We start from the raw sequence: 15,311 nt of genomic DNA, 5'->3' as shown, positions 1-15,311 counted from the left end.
GTATTCTTAAATAGTATCAGGAAGCCTACTCTGCTTTACGTGCCAGAAGATCAGGAGTTCCTACTGCTCGGTGTTAATGTGCTAGCACATCAGTGCTTATGTGGCATTGCTGCCTAGGTAGCATTTGGGGAAATTACAGTTTCTACCAGTGCCAAGGGTCTAATGAGTCAGTTCTCATTACTCAGTTTTTTTTTCACAAAACCTGATCAGCTGTCAGTCTGTTTGAAACTGTACGGCAGAAAATGCTATCTTCTAGCATTTTGCCAGTCAGGTGCTTTTGTGTAGCAAAATGTCTGTTAGCCACATGATAATGTAGCATGCTCAGCTTTTACAGGCTGTGGAAGAGAAAGGAAGTGTTACTGTGGCTGCTGCATGAAGGTGCCTCGCTTTGCCTTTTGAATCACCTATATCTCCTGGTTTAAGCACGGCTTTATCTGAACCTGTGTTAGTGTAGGGAGATGCATATCCCTTCTATGCTGCCTTTTGGTAGTCCCAGCATATACTTGTGGGGAGCAGCCTCTTTATTTGACAGAAGGCAAGGACTGAGATTTCGGTGGTCTCTAGGACTCGGTCACTGTGAGAAATTTCTTGGGCACTCAGAGACAACCAGCCTCAAACCAATCCAGTGCGTGGCTGCTGTGCGTATGGTTGGGATGGCAGCAGTACCCCTCTGAATTAACCCAGCCAGGGAAGCAAGAAAAAAAGTTGTGGAGTTGTGGTTTTCTTGTTAGGGGTTTTTTTCCTAAGAAATTTTTTTGAAGAGAAAGTCTTGATTCACAACAACTGCATCTAGGTTATGATGAGGCTGTGGTCTGGATTAGTTCCGCAATAAATGAATTTCTGAGGAGAACCTTGAGTAAGAAAACTGAATTACACATAGCCAAATTCCACTTTTGATGCTGAAAAGCATTTTATTCTGTAAAGTGGAGAACCAGTAGTATAATTGTGCCATTTATATTTGGTCATCTGTGTAGTTGGGTAGTTGTGCTCCTCTGTAAAAATTAATCCTTCTGATTCAGAAGAGTGTTATGAATGCAAGTGGTAAGGAAATGAGAGGAATTCTTTTTCCACATTTAACATTTTTCCTTCTTTAGAAGTACGACATACTGTTATGTTGTTAGGCCACAATACTTCCACTGCAAAGCTGTGGAGATGTCTGAGCTTTATTCCTGCATATCAATTAATACCTTGCCATTTGATTAACCCTGTTGAAACCAAGAGAGCCTTACTCAAGGTATATGATGACACTGTGACACTGCAAATAAGTGTATTTTTGCTCCACTGGTACCACCTGGTTTCATGAAACGGGAGAATGCAGAGAGTTTAAATGAAGAGAGTTTGGCCAAGATTGCTATGTCTTTTTCATTTCTTGTTGCAGGTATGATGTGGTCAGAATGCAAAGAGCTGTGGCTGGAAGGACCCAGGGAATACATTTTGCAGTTATGGAATGTTTTGGATTTTGGGATGCTGTCCATTTTCATCGCTGCTTTCACAGCGAGGCTTCTGGCATTCTTGCAAGCCACAAAAGCACAACAATATGTGGACAACTACATTGAGGAGGATGATCTCTCTGAGGTCACACTTCCTCCAGAAATAGAGTATTTTACTTACGGTGAGTTTAACTTTTCTGCAACACAGATCTGAACATAGAAAAAAAACCTGGTAGGATGCACTAGCATTTTGAAGCCTTAAGATGTATTTCCACGTGTTTGTGTTTATAGCATTGTCTAATCATTTCTGCCTCAACATTTTTGTTTCTATGCTATTTAAACAATAGGTGTTATGATGCTAATTTGACAAATAAGTTTGCTAATATATTAAAACCAAACAATAGGCATAAGGACAAAGTCAGTTCAAATGTAGCTGTCCATAATTTTGTTGTAACTGTTTATCCTAGAGCTAAATTTCACCCTCTTGATTTTAAACATTTGCAAGGTGTATTTTATTCTTGGCTTAGTGCACAACAGAGAAAATTTTGATGTGAAATTTTTTTTGGTTGGTTCAGTTGCTTGATACAGTTATTCATATTCATAAAGATCTAACAGCATTTCCTGTTGAAGGAAGGATGCTGGCCCAGTAAAGATCTCAAATAGAATAAAAGTACTAAATAGTTACTTCAGTGCAGGAATTGTAATTAAAGGTGTGATGAATCTACATTTGCAATGCCAGCAAAGGCTGTATTTGCTGCTGACGGTGTATTTTAGCATATGCTTTATGAACTCCAATATATTATAATAGCAGACTTGGTTTTGTTGTTTACATTAATTGCTATATAATCAATCAGAATTTGTACATATGTAAATACACATTTAGAAACATATGGTATTTTGATATGAAACACATCTTAATTTAGTGTTATTCTGCTAAGATGGTGCATTAATTCACATAATAACTTATTAATTTATATATAAACTCAATTGTTTCTGTGCATATTGTCTGTAAAAACCATGATCCTACTTCCATTGAGGTAAATGGCAAAAATCTTCATTATTTCAATGGGAACTAGTTTATATCCTGAACTTGTAACAATGGCAAAAGCTTGGTGTGATTAATAAATGAAATTGTTCATCAACCAACACTGTTAACTTCCCATCAATGAAACGCAAAACATGAATAAATTTCTGGCTTTAGCATAGTGCTTATTAAGATAACTAATAATGCAGTTGTATTAAGAAGAGCAATAAGGAATTATTTATTGTTATATAGTTCAGGTTAAAATACAAACTATAGACGAAAATGTCGTGTTTCTTCAAGTACAGTTTCTCTTCTAGCGAAAGGTAATGTAACTTATATTCATCATTTGTGACTTAAAGGAAATAGGAATAGAGTAGCAACTACTAGACTCTTCAAATATTTGTCTCAAGTAAATTCAGACATGTTCATGGAAAAATCCTATCAAGAATTATTTTTCAACATTGTGATAAATGAGTAAATACTTATATTTACTGCTATATTTTGTGTTTTCCAGCTAGAGATAAATGGCTCCCATCAGATCCTCAGATAATATCTGAAGGCCTTTATGCAATTGCTGTCGTTCTTAGCTTTTCTCGGATTGCGTACATCCTGCCTGCAAATGAGAGTTTTGGGCCCTTGCAGATTTCACTTGGAAGGACTGTTAAGGACATCTTCAAATTTATGGTCCTTTTTATTATGGTATTTCTTGCATTTATGATTGGAATGTTCATACTGTATTCTTACTACCTTGGAGCTAAACTAAACCCAGCCTTTACAACGTAAGTATGAAGTTACGTTTAAGTAAAAAACCCACATGAAACTTTCAGGTTTTTCACTGAGGTAGCAAAGTCTGCGAGATATTGCATGCTGTCTCCTAGCGTTAAAATAAAACTGAGGACAGTTGAAGTCAGTGGAAAATCAGGTATCTTGGAACCTTAGAAAGCAGAATACAAAAGACCAATTCTTTCCTACTTGTATAACAGGAGCTTTCATTACAGTCTAAAATAATGTTACCTGTATATTATGTTAATCACACAGACTTATGGACAACCAAATGCAAGAAAAAATTACTGATATCTTCTGAATGACATTTTCCCAACACAACTGCTAGCATTGTAATCTTTAACTGGGCTCTGTCAGACCTAACCGATACACAGAGAGATTTAGCCTAGGTATTAATAATAGGCCTCCAAATAATTTTAATTTGTCAGGAAACAGAGATAGTGATTCTGTAGACGGCATGTTTGTCTTTTAGACTAGTACTGAAACAAACCTATAAACTGCATTGGACTCTTTTGGATCCTGGTTTACAGTCTAGATGATAACTGCTTATTACTGTTAGTCACTTGAGTACAGCAGGATGGTAGTTACAAGTCTCTCTTCATGCAATGAGATTGCTTGCGATGATCTCCAAATTTTTTTTTTGTTTGCTTGGTTTTTTTACTTCCTGAAACAAGGGGATGCTGGAAGTGATAAATATTTAGGATGTTCCAAACCAGAAGTAATTCCACAGGATGGTGAAATTCAGAACTTTTCCTTTTCTCCCATCTTTCTACAGGAGACATGACTTCTGTAAAAACTGCCATATTTTCATGTAGTTGATTCCATGACTTCTCCTTAATTTGAGCCTGATTTTTGCCCTTGCTGTTACTCATTGTCTTTTCTTTAGATAAATAATGACATATAATGATACTTTAGTTACAGTATTTGATATCGGGTGTCTAGTATGCATACTATTTGAATGCTTATTAATATTCATTTCTTAAACAGCGGTGCTATTTTACTAGACTATACATCCATTCGGATATTATTTGCTTTTAAAAATCATTTATCAGTGTTAAAACACGTGATTCAAGATACGTGTACTGGCGTATTTTAGTTACACTTACTAAAATACAGCTGATAGTTCACTTTTTGGCAACACGGAGGAAGAAGTCATTTCCAGTAAACTCTGTAGGGTACAATGGAAGGCACATCAAAATCTTTATTGAATATCAACATCTCTTAGCTTGCATTCGTTAGCCCACCTCTCAGTGAGGCAGGATAGAGCTTTGCAGTGAGCTGTGTCCTGACTGCAGGACAGGTCAACCTGTAGCAATGTTTCCTGAGAGGAAAGAGGAATGGCAGGGTGAGGAGGAGAGCTTGAAGAGGATCCACTCTCAAATGCCCTGAAGGCTTGTAGAGCTGTCTGAGAGCCCTTGGCAGCTCAGTTCCCCAGGAATTGCCCTGACCATGGGATGGAGACAAGTGCATAGAGGCAGTGGGTCCTGGACCCAGAGCCTTAAGGGTGTCTAGGTGCCTGCCTCGTGTTGAAGTGCCTGGCTCCCACTGATTTCAACAAGTCTTGAACAAATCTCATGAAATCTGTTTGTTTTGTCAGTTTTGTTGCTGAACCTGCTGCTACCCACTTCTGAGCGCACCCTTCCTAATGGAAGGTTTAATCAGAAGTTCTTGAAAGGAGTGCAGCAGTTTCCTTCCTATCAGCCCCATTTTTAGCTTTATTAGGACAGGGAAGGCCTGCCCCCTGCGGAGTTAGACTGGAAAATAATGAGATGAGAATATGCTTCATCTCAAGCCCTGGAAATAGAATACCTGTCAAATTCCTAGACTGTTGTTTTGCATGTATTATTACAACTCTATTATCTGTGATGGATAGGTGGAGAAATTGAACATACTGTGAAAAATATTTGCTTGCATGTTTGTTGTTTTGATTAGCGCTCTACAAAGCTGGCTCACAGACAAATTACTTGAGATTGTTTATCATTTACTGTAAACACAACTGATATATTTATTTGTGTAGTTAGTAATAATGCCTTCCTCTTTTTTTTTTTCCTACAGAGTGGAAGAAAGTTTCAAGACCTTATTTTGGTCAATATTTGGCTTGTCTGAAGTAACCTCTGTTGTCCTCAAATATGATCATAAGTTCATAGAGAACATTGGTTATGTTCTTTATGGCATATATAATGTAACGATGGTGGTAGTTCTGCTCAACATGCTGATTGCTATGATCAACAGTTCGTATCAAGAAATTGAGGTGGGCTCTGTTCTCAAGTTGTTCTCTTTTGTTACGTTGAAAAAGGGCAGAATTACTAGCAATTATATCAATGAGCACATCTTGATAGGCAAAAGTACAGTGAAGAGATTACCTCAGTAAAGGACCACAAAAATACCATGTTCCTAGGACTGACACTATCTAACAACCCAGCCAAGCTGCAGAACCTTACAGGATCTGAACAAGTAGTTCATGTTGTGCCATGTATATGCATCTAAGGAGATGTCCTCCATCCAGAAATCTTAAAATCTAAAGTAATATACAAATGAAGACTGCTGTGAAGTAGAAAACAAAGTTACTGAGAGTAACGTTTTAGACATGGGTGGTTCATTGCCAGTTTGCTAGGGTGCTTCTCGCATGTTTCCTTAATGTAGCGCACTTCAGTCTTTGACAGATCATTAGTATATGGATTAAATGTATTTTGATGTGTTCTTTCATGGAAATCTGGTTTTTAGTTCCAGTCCTCAAACTTTTTAGCTAAATGTGCAGGAGTTAGACACTTATGCACAGCAGTGATACGTGGACATACTTTATTACATTTATATGCCTCTGTACACGGACTATGATACAGGTGCTTACCTTCAAGATTGTTGTGACTGAGTCACACTGCACAATCCTTACACGCTTTGTTTGTAATATGTGCTTTTCTTCCACTTTAGATACAATATTAAAACTTGATTCTAGGTTTACTGAGCTTTGCCATATGCCCTGAAAACACAGTGGCAGTATTTCTCCAAATCTGCCAAATGGCTCAGTTGAATGAATACTTGAATTTCACACAAGGTTATTGGCTGCATTGCTTATTAAGAGAGATATATTTTATGTGAATTTCATTACGATGACAAAGTATCTTCATTTTTAAAGAGAATTAGTTAGAGTATTTAGCATCCAACTCCAATTAAAAAATTCAGAAAATTTAAAGTAGAGAAGATACCTGGGTTTTAAAAATAAATCCCAAGTTGCTGAAATGAAAGTAAAAATATATTTATACTGCCAGTTTTCCAGACCATGAGTTCTGATGTTATTCAAAGAGTACTACATTCACATAGATGTGGGCGCACACCCACACTAGCAGGTAAAAAAAAGATTATCTAAGACATAGTGTACAAGTGGATATGTCATTTCCAGTATTTTCAGTGACTTCTGGGCAATGTCAGGAAATTCAGCAGGAGAAAACTAGTTACAATAAATAAAGCTCTCACCTTTGGAGTAAACCAAGTCCAGCCTTGGAATACTTAAGTAAGAAAGTGTTAGGACGAAATCAATTTGTCCATTTTTTAACACGATTTCTTCATGACAACAAAGTTTGTATTTTCTGTACTCCATTATAAATCAGAGTTACTTTTCATGGTTATGGAAAAAGCTGCGAGTACTAACATTTTAGACCATGTCTGCCTTGAAGCTAATGCTTTGTCAGTTGTGTGAGTACCAAAATCATGTGACCACTTCAATGAGAAAAACAAGACTTTAAAAAAAGAAAAAAGTTCCACTTCAAATAGCAAGGAGTTTGTATGTTGGCTTTCACTCAGTGCAAAAATAACACTTGTTTAAATGGTTCACATGCTTTAACTAAGTATTGTCAATGAGATGTTGCCATAAAGAGACAAGTGAAATTTAGTTAAAATAGACTTGATAAAGTGGTTACATTTTTGCAGAACTACTGGGAGTCTTACTAGCAAGCAAATAACATTTTATGTAAAACCAGAAAAGGTTGGTATTTAAAAGAAGTTTCATTTGGAAGAAGTTTTGCATCTCATAAAAACAAAGCACATACCTGTTTTTATATTTTAACACAGGATGACAGTGACGTAGAGTGGAAGTTTGCTCGTTCTAAACTTTGGTTATCGTATTTTGATGATGGAAAAACATTACCTCCACCATTCAGTCTTGTACCAAGCCCCAAATCTTTTTTCTATTTCATCATGAAGATCATTAACTTTTCTAAGTGCAGGAGGAGACGGCTACAGAAGGACATTGAAATGGGAATGGGCAATTCCAAATCTAGGGTAGGTACTGAAATCTTTTCATTGCAGCAAAGAATTGTGTGTCCATTCCAGCATTCTGCTTTTCTTTAACTTTTAGGGTATAATATGTGCTTCTGAAGATAGTACAATAATTAATCAAGCATTTATATTCATAGATCTGTATTTCAGACTGCCTAAATGTACTGCATAAAACCAAAAAATAGCTATAAATTTTCTTAGGACAACAAGGTCCAATGACTGGAAAAATACAACTAAAAAACAACTGAGTATTCAAAGACGCAAATAATTCCCACAAGGAATGACCTAAATATTGAATAAAGATGCTTTCAGCCTCCATTAGAAAGATTTTTAGTTCAGGGTAAAAAAAGGGGGGGGTGGGGAGGATAAGGAGAGAAAACTTTTCCTTTCACTAGGACAGGAAAAGGATAAAGTGTGGTCAGTATGATATTCACTTTCTCCTGTCAAAAGCTATGTTCTCAACAGAAGACAACAGGAAAGGGGTGGTGGTGGTAATAATAATTTTCAGCACTTCCATGACATTCTAAATTTGGGTATCTAAATGTTCTTTACAAATATTAATGGAATGCAGTGTCACAATGCCCTTGTGAGAGTTAGATAATAATTTGCCTCGTTTTGCTGATGGCAAACTGGGGCACAGATGGGTTAAAGAGGATACATGTGGCTTTTTTTATAAGTTAGGCTCAAGGCCTTGTGTATTACAAAGACTGAAAGCAATACCTTGAAAATAATTTTTATTTGTTTCACTATAAATTATCAGAAATGTCAAGTCTAGTCATCTTTTCTGAAAGATTTCTCTGGAGCCTAGGACTTCTGAGGTGTTGATGGTACTGAACCTTCAGTAAAGAAAACATTTTCTCCAGTTTTCGGTAGGCAATGGAAGTAGATACATGTTTATAAAAATGTCAATTTAAATCAGTTTAGCTAGAAGCACTTTTTTGGTACTAACTGTTCATCTTCTGCTTTTTAGTGCTCCAGGTGCCTGAACTGCATTAGTTCTCTGCAGTCACTGTACAGAAGATGTGTTTAAAAAACAAAACAAAGAAACATCAACACCCTAAGATATACTTTTATAACAAAATATTCAGTAGTGCTTATATATCATGCAGCAGTACTTACTATCATACTTAGAATGTTAGTCACTAAAGAACTAAAATCCTGAGTTGCTGCTGAGACAGGTCAGGTGGAGCTAGTTTTCTTTAACTACAAACCAAATTATTTTTCTCTGGGAAAGGCAGCCTACAGCCTCCTCTGTGTCAGGCTGGGCTGGCACACTATGTATCACACAGTCCCTCTGTATCACGTGTATCAACTATATAGTCCCTACATATCGCATAATCCTGTCCCACTCCCTAATAAAAATGGTGGCTGAGCTGATGTCTCATTGCCCACAAGAAGGTGGGCAACCTGGAGTAGGTAAAAATAGCCCACTTGTGGCCCAGCTTAAGTGACAGGCTGTATGCAGTATAGGCACAAAACCCACAGCAGTTACGGAAAGCATCAGGTTTACTATATAGAGGCAGGCTGAGTTCAGTTTGCTCCCCTAACCCACCAGAGAGATCAGCGATTGTTAATTCAGTGACTTTTAATTGGCCACACAGAAAATTAATGACAGATGCAGATTAGGGGGTTGAACCTTCTTCTATGGATACATGTTTTTTACTTCACCCTCACCAGTGTATCTGACAGAACAGTTAGGTCCCTGCTTTGGTAGTAACAAACGTTCTGCGTTGGTCACAAAGCCATCTTGTCCAAGGTGGCTTTTTTCACTTCTGTTTCTAGCCCACTTCTACAAAAATATTCAATTGGGATTTGACAGCTTTGTGATCCTCAAATAAATGAAGAATGACCGTTTTTCTAAATGTATTACTATTCCTGAAAACGGTGCTTTGGAAAAACACTTTGAACTAAGCAGAAATTATTTTGAGCACGTATTTGTAGTTAAAAGTATGCTTAAGAGTGCAGATCCACAACAGCTCTTTGTTAAAGCCAGCTTAGAGAGTCTCTCCTTGCTCTGGCCACTCTACCCCTGCCTCCAAGTCATAATTCATTGTTTCCTCAGCTGTGCATGCACATCTGCTTTGAAACTATGCTGGCAACAGGATGGCTAAAATTATCAGTGTTTAAAAAAAAAAAAAACCACAACAAATAAGTCAAGGCAATCTCAGTTTATTGGAGATAATATTCTGATACAGTGACTATGGAGACATCCCCAAGATGTCTCCAAGAAAAAAAAAATGGAGCTGAATTCTAACGGTTAATTCCATAGCATATTTTAATTTTGTCTTATTTCTTCCTAGTTAAACCTTTTCACTCAGTCCAACTCCAGAGTTTTTGAATCACACAGTTTTAACAGCATTCTCAATCAGCCGACACGCTATCAGGTAAGTACATACAGCGGTCACTGTTTTGAGTAACAGAGCTGTGTGAAGGTACTAGCAGAATTTTGTGTTTCAAGTACATTTTGCCTTCACCAGACAAAGAAAACCTCCTGTAGAAATCAAACTCCAGGATGCTACTGGAAAAAAGACAGTTATTGTTCAAGCCCCATTATTTGAAGTGTTTAAAAACTAGCCCATACAAAATTAAATTTTCCTTTGATGTCCCAGTTTGGAAAGTGTGAGAAGCAAATATCTGAAGCTGATTTCTGAGGAAGGGATGTGAAAGCATTGAGCTGACTAGGTTAGCGTTACTTTCCCATCCTTTCTTCTCATGATCTGAGAGGTGACATTCAACATTCCTGCAGATGGGAATGCGCCTTTCTGGTAAGAGGAGTCTGTCAGATGTTACCTTCCTGTCTTCTTTCCAGCTCAGAAATAGTAAATAGGAGCTCTTGTTCCCCTAGTGAAGACGTTGAAGGTGTGTAATCCACCTGTGCAAATTCTGTTAGACGAGCTACGTTAGATTAGGTATGGTAACACAGTACAAGAATATCAGTACATACAAGGAACCCTGGCAGTTATGGTATAAAAATACAGATATAATCTTAATGAATCCTTCTCAACTGACATTGCACTGTCATACTGTAAAATCTCAACTTTTTTTCTTTTTGAAAGGTGAATATTTATCTCTTACTATTACACATCCTTTCACATGTGAACTGAGTTTAACAAAGAGTAAACCTATTCTGAAGCTATTTAAAGCCTAAATTAGGTGTGTTTTTCCTGTTGTCCTGTTCGCCACAAAAAGTTGTGGTGCTCTGTAAATGAGAGGTAATTGGATGAGAAAGGTGCTTTATTGTAATGATGAATCTCGGCTTGCCAGCAAAAAAGCCCATATGAGGCAACTGCTTGTTCTGGGGCTGTTCATTCTTTCACTTACACAGATGTGAGGGAGATCGTTAAGAAAGAAAAGTGACTAGTGTTTAATTATGTATGCTCACCTGATTATATAACTGTTTTATTCTGGCAGCAAATAATGAAAAGACTGATAAAACGTTATGTTCTGAAAGCACAAGTGGACAAAGAAAATGATGAAGTAAATGAAGGTAAGAAAGAGGCTGCATTTGCAATATTCAGAGACAATTTTTGTCATGTCGTATTAGGAATCGTTATTACAGTGGTGCATGGGGGTCTCAGGTAAAAAGATGGTTTATTTCTACTTCAAATGCACTGAACTCAGATAGATAGTAGTGGAATGTCCTGGTTTCAGCTGGGATAGAGTTAACTGTCTTCCTAGTAGCTGGTACAGTGCTATGTTTTGAGTTCAGTATGCGAAGAATGTTGATAACACTGATGTTTTCAGTTGTTGCTCAGTAGTGTTTAGACTAAAGTCAAGGATTTTTCAGCTTCTCATGCCCAGCCAGCGAGAAAGCTGGAGGGGCACAAGAAGTTGGCACAGGACACAGCCAGGGCACCTGACCCAAACTGGCCAACAGTGTATTCCATACCGTGTGATGTCCCATCTAGTATAGGAATGGGGAAGTGGGGGCAGGGAATCGCCGCTCGGGGGGGCTAGCTGGGTGTCGGTTGGCAGGTGGTGAGCAATTGCACTGCGCATCATTTGTACATTCCAATCCTTTCGTTATTACTGTTGTCATTTTATTAGTGTTATCATTATCATTATTAGTTTCTTCTTTCCTGTTCTATTAAACCGTTCTTATCTCAACCCACGGGTTTTGCTTCTTTTCCCGATTTTCTCCCCCATCCCACTGGGTGGAGGGGAAGTGAGTGAGCGGCTGCGTGGTGTTTAGTTGCTGGCTGGGGTTAAACCACGACATGGAAGTATGCCTGTGACAACAAAAATGGACGAGCAGGACCAAAAAAGTAGAACCGAGAAGTATTATGGGCCCCGTTTTACAGGTGGAGAACGAGAGCACAGACGTGACGTACAGTTACAGAGGAAATTTGTGAGGAAGCCGCTAACTGCATTCACACTTCCAGAGTCCTAGTCAGAGCTGCAGGGCATCTTTCTGTTTCATGCACCTGAACACACAATTTACCACTTTACACCATTAACTACTTGTGTTACCTTCCTTCATAAAGCTGTGTGGAATATTCATCTGTGAAGCTGCATTATCATTGAACAAAGCTGCATAGAGTTAGCTGCATGGTGAGAAAAATGACAACTGTAGCCACTCTTTTAGTGTGCGACCGGAGATCTTTAGAGCAATGATAAGTCTGAGCTTGGTGTCTGGTGACAGTGCAGAACTTCCCTGTAGCAGTGAGGGGTGCATGCTCGAGACACGCACCCCGACTCCCCATTGGGATGACACTAAGATGAATGCTGTCCTCCTTCCTCCAGCCTTCCAGGAATGAAACACAGGCCTACAGGCCAAAAATGACACTCTTGAGCTCTGGGCAGGTCCCCAAACAAAATAATAGGGGTGTGTGCAACATGGGTCATTATTTACTCTGTACTCTAGCTAAAACTATCAGGCAGTAGAATGATGTCCCTTCCAGGGCTGGCTTTGCTCTTGGAAAGGTAACACCCCAGCTATAGTTTTGTTCCCCATAGGCTGGAGGTTATAACCATCACGGTTCAGCCAGTAAGAAATCTCTGTGACCGCCACCAGAAGAACATACCTGCTTGGCATACCTAGTTCTTGTCTGGGCTAGTTTAGTTGGTTTCGGTGCACTGGAAACGTTTACCTAAGCCACTTTGCTGGCAGCCTTGTGCTCTCCAGCTGGTGTGCAGTGACAACTTGGGATCAGAACAGCTTTTACTGGCATGGAAGCATCAGACGGCTGCGTGCATATGTGATGTGAGGGGCCTGAACGCGCTCACTCTCGGCTAAGGCGGCATAGCTTTTGTTTTGCTTGGTAGTTATTCTCCTTACCTGTAACTCTGCAGCAACAAGCAGGGAGCAGAAAAGAAGGTATAAATTAAATCCCACTCTGTGCCTTCAAAAGGCAGCATTGTGCATTGACTGTTATCCTGACTCTTCCCCATCTTATGTGGCTGTACAGAGCTGAGCTCGTGAGTGACAAAAGCAGAGAAGCTCCTAAAAGTGTCTTCCTCTCAGTGTGCCCCTTGTGCCCCTCTCCTGAATTCCCACTGCTTTCCTCCTGCTCTGTGGTGGGGGAAATCATCTATCTAGCAATTGATGAAAAGACTGTTCTCTCACCAACAGTGCCAGGGTGTACAAGTCTTTCCAGTTCTTGATGCCTCTTTGGTGTTGGCATATACGTGTGTAGATAAGCAAGACAGCGTGGAAGAATTGTGGTCCGTGGACATCATGGTTCTTGCTTTGTCACCAATTTTCATGGAGGGAAGTCCGCTTTGAGCAAGTCAGCTAACCTCTGAACCTCAGTCTTCAGCTGCATAGCAGAGGTGGTGTTTTTTGTGTCATCCCCATCTCATTGGTACCCAAAGTATAGATCCAGCCTTTGAAGATACAATTTTTGAAGTCTGCTATATGCTAAACAGAAAACTTCTGCATTCTTAGGTACTGCAGCTATTTTAAACATAAGTCTAGGGATTTTTCCCCATTTTGCATCACTAGAGAATTTAGGTATTCTTTCATAGTCTTCGATTTCATATAGGACAAATAGTCTCCTGCGGTGGCTGTTGTGTATGAATTCACATACTTCACACTTGCTGGAAGGATAGTATTTGAATATTTTAAAAACTTCTCTCGAACTTAGTATCCTGTAATGGAAAACATGCTGTTGCTTGTTACGACCCTGGCCTTGACAATTGTTTTCTTTTAAATGTCTTGTGTACTTGTGTCACATTTGTAACATAATTTTAAATTGGTTGACTTTTTCTAATTCAAAGGATATTGGTAAGGAAGAGGAGAGAGACTCAGAAGCTGTGAGTTTTACTGCCAGCTCTGCCACACTTTTTCTGTGTGATCTTGGCACATCACTTCAGAAAAAATCTCTTTGCCTTTTCTTTCTAAAAGGGGGATACTAATATTTACCAGCTGTTCAGCAGTGTTGCCGTGATTAATTCATTAACCTATGTAAAGCACTTTTTGATGTTCTGTATACACGTGGAGCACAACATTAGAGTTCAATGTACTATTAAAATGCCTTTGGTACTATTTAGGGGTGGAGACACTCACATCTCACTGAGAATGATGAGGTAAAGCCTCCTGCCCCACCCCTGTACCTGCTCTTGTGAACATTTTGAGATAATAATCTGAAATATGCACTGATGTGACTTAACATTATCGAATGAATGTTAAACTTTGCTAACAAGTATTTCTTTCAATGATTAATACAGGTGAATTAAAGGAAATCAAACAGGATATCTCCAGTCTTCGCTACGAACTTTTGGAGGATAAGTCCCAAGCAACAGAAGAGTTAGCAATTTTAATACATAAACTCAGTGAGAAACTAAATCCTAATATGTTGAGATGTGAATGATTCAACAGAGGAACCATGGCTTTGACTACAGCACAACTATTTATTGGCAATAATATTTCAGTATCTTATACTTGAAAAACGTATTGTAGATTTTTAGCACTAAATAACTTTATGTACAGCTTCTCTGGAATTTAGTCTTAGGAAATTTTATTAACTCACCACAAAAACATCACTCTATTTTAATTGTCTGAAAGCAAGAACTATCATCCGTTTGGTTTTTGGTTTGGGTGTTTTTTTTTTTTTTTGCATTTATGCATTAAAAAGGTATAATGGTATGAATTGCTGATATTTTAACAGGTTTATGAATACATATTGAGAATTCTTTGCACTAAGTTTGCAAGAAAAAATTAAAATAACAGATATACAGCATAGTACTCTGTTCCTTGCTGCAACTGGGTATGAAGAGATTTTTTTGTAATACCATAAATCAACTAGAGATCAGTGGAGGATTACATGAAATCTTTGTTCTTTATTAGCGATGCTAGTAATGCGTGTAAGCTGAGAACTCGCGGTACAATCACAAGGAATTAATGAAAATCGGGTGAAAGTGTGAATGGAATTGTAGTAGCACTGTTTAACACGTATGTACACGTACCCACAACTACCGTTTCTTAATTCAGCGTATTGACTTTCTCGAGGAAGGACTAGAATTTTTAAAAAAAAAACAAAAACACCACCAACCACTTTGGAAGGTAACATGAACTCAGTCCAAAGCTACTCTTTATGTGGTAGAAATGTTGTTTTTTTTTTTTTTTTTAAATTCAGACTCCGCCCAGGGCTGGTATTTTGTTACACTGTTCCAAACAATGCCTCCGACGCTTCATTGTTAAATAAAATATTCCTACTTTACTGATAACTCCACGTCGTCCCGCGAGTTTGGCAACCAAGTGCCGGGGGGGGGGGGGACGACGGGCCGCCCGCCGCCTCGCCTCAAGCCTCTCCTCAGGCCGCCAGACGGCTGCCGAGAGCCCGGCCCCGGTCTCCTCCGGC

The 15,311-nt window shown here is 38.6% G+C and overlaps 1 protein-coding gene across 3 annotated transcripts in view; it reads left to right on the top strand.

Moving 5' to 3' along the window:
• The window catches only part of TRPC3 (transient receptor potential cation channel subfamily C member 3), a 46,918-nt gene extending 31,741 nt beyond the window's left edge, over window positions 1-15,177 (top strand). For 2 of the 3 annotated variants that reach the window (XM_052814368.1, XM_052814383.1), the window contains exons 6-12: window positions 1,379-1,612; window positions 2,969-3,233; window positions 5,293-5,488; window positions 7,303-7,512; window positions 9,810-9,893; window positions 10,921-10,996; window positions 14,179-15,177. In XM_052814368.1, the coding sequence (XP_052670328.1) occupies window positions 1,379-1,612; window positions 2,969-3,233; window positions 5,293-5,488; window positions 7,303-7,512; window positions 9,810-9,893; window positions 10,921-10,996; window positions 14,179-14,321 (1,208 nt within the window). In that variant the 3' untranslated portion in view covers window positions 14,322-15,177. Of the gene's footprint in view, window positions 1-1,378; window positions 1,613-2,968; window positions 3,234-5,292; window positions 5,489-7,302; window positions 7,513-9,809; window positions 9,894-10,920; window positions 10,997-13,728; window positions 13,765-14,178 lie in introns of all 3 variants that reach the window. The other variant, XM_052814376.1, reaches the window with a different exon arrangement.
• The last annotated feature ends 134 nt before the right edge of the window (window positions 15,178-15,311 follow it).

Source organism: Harpia harpyja, chromosome 2 (genome assembly GCF_026419915.1).
Source record: "Harpia harpyja isolate bHarHar1 chromosome 2, bHarHar1 primary haplotype, whole genome shotgun sequence".
Lineage (NCBI taxonomy): Eukaryota > Metazoa > Chordata > Aves > Accipitriformes > Accipitridae > Harpia > Harpia harpyja.
This window is presented reverse-complemented; position numbering and strand designations above follow the sequence as displayed.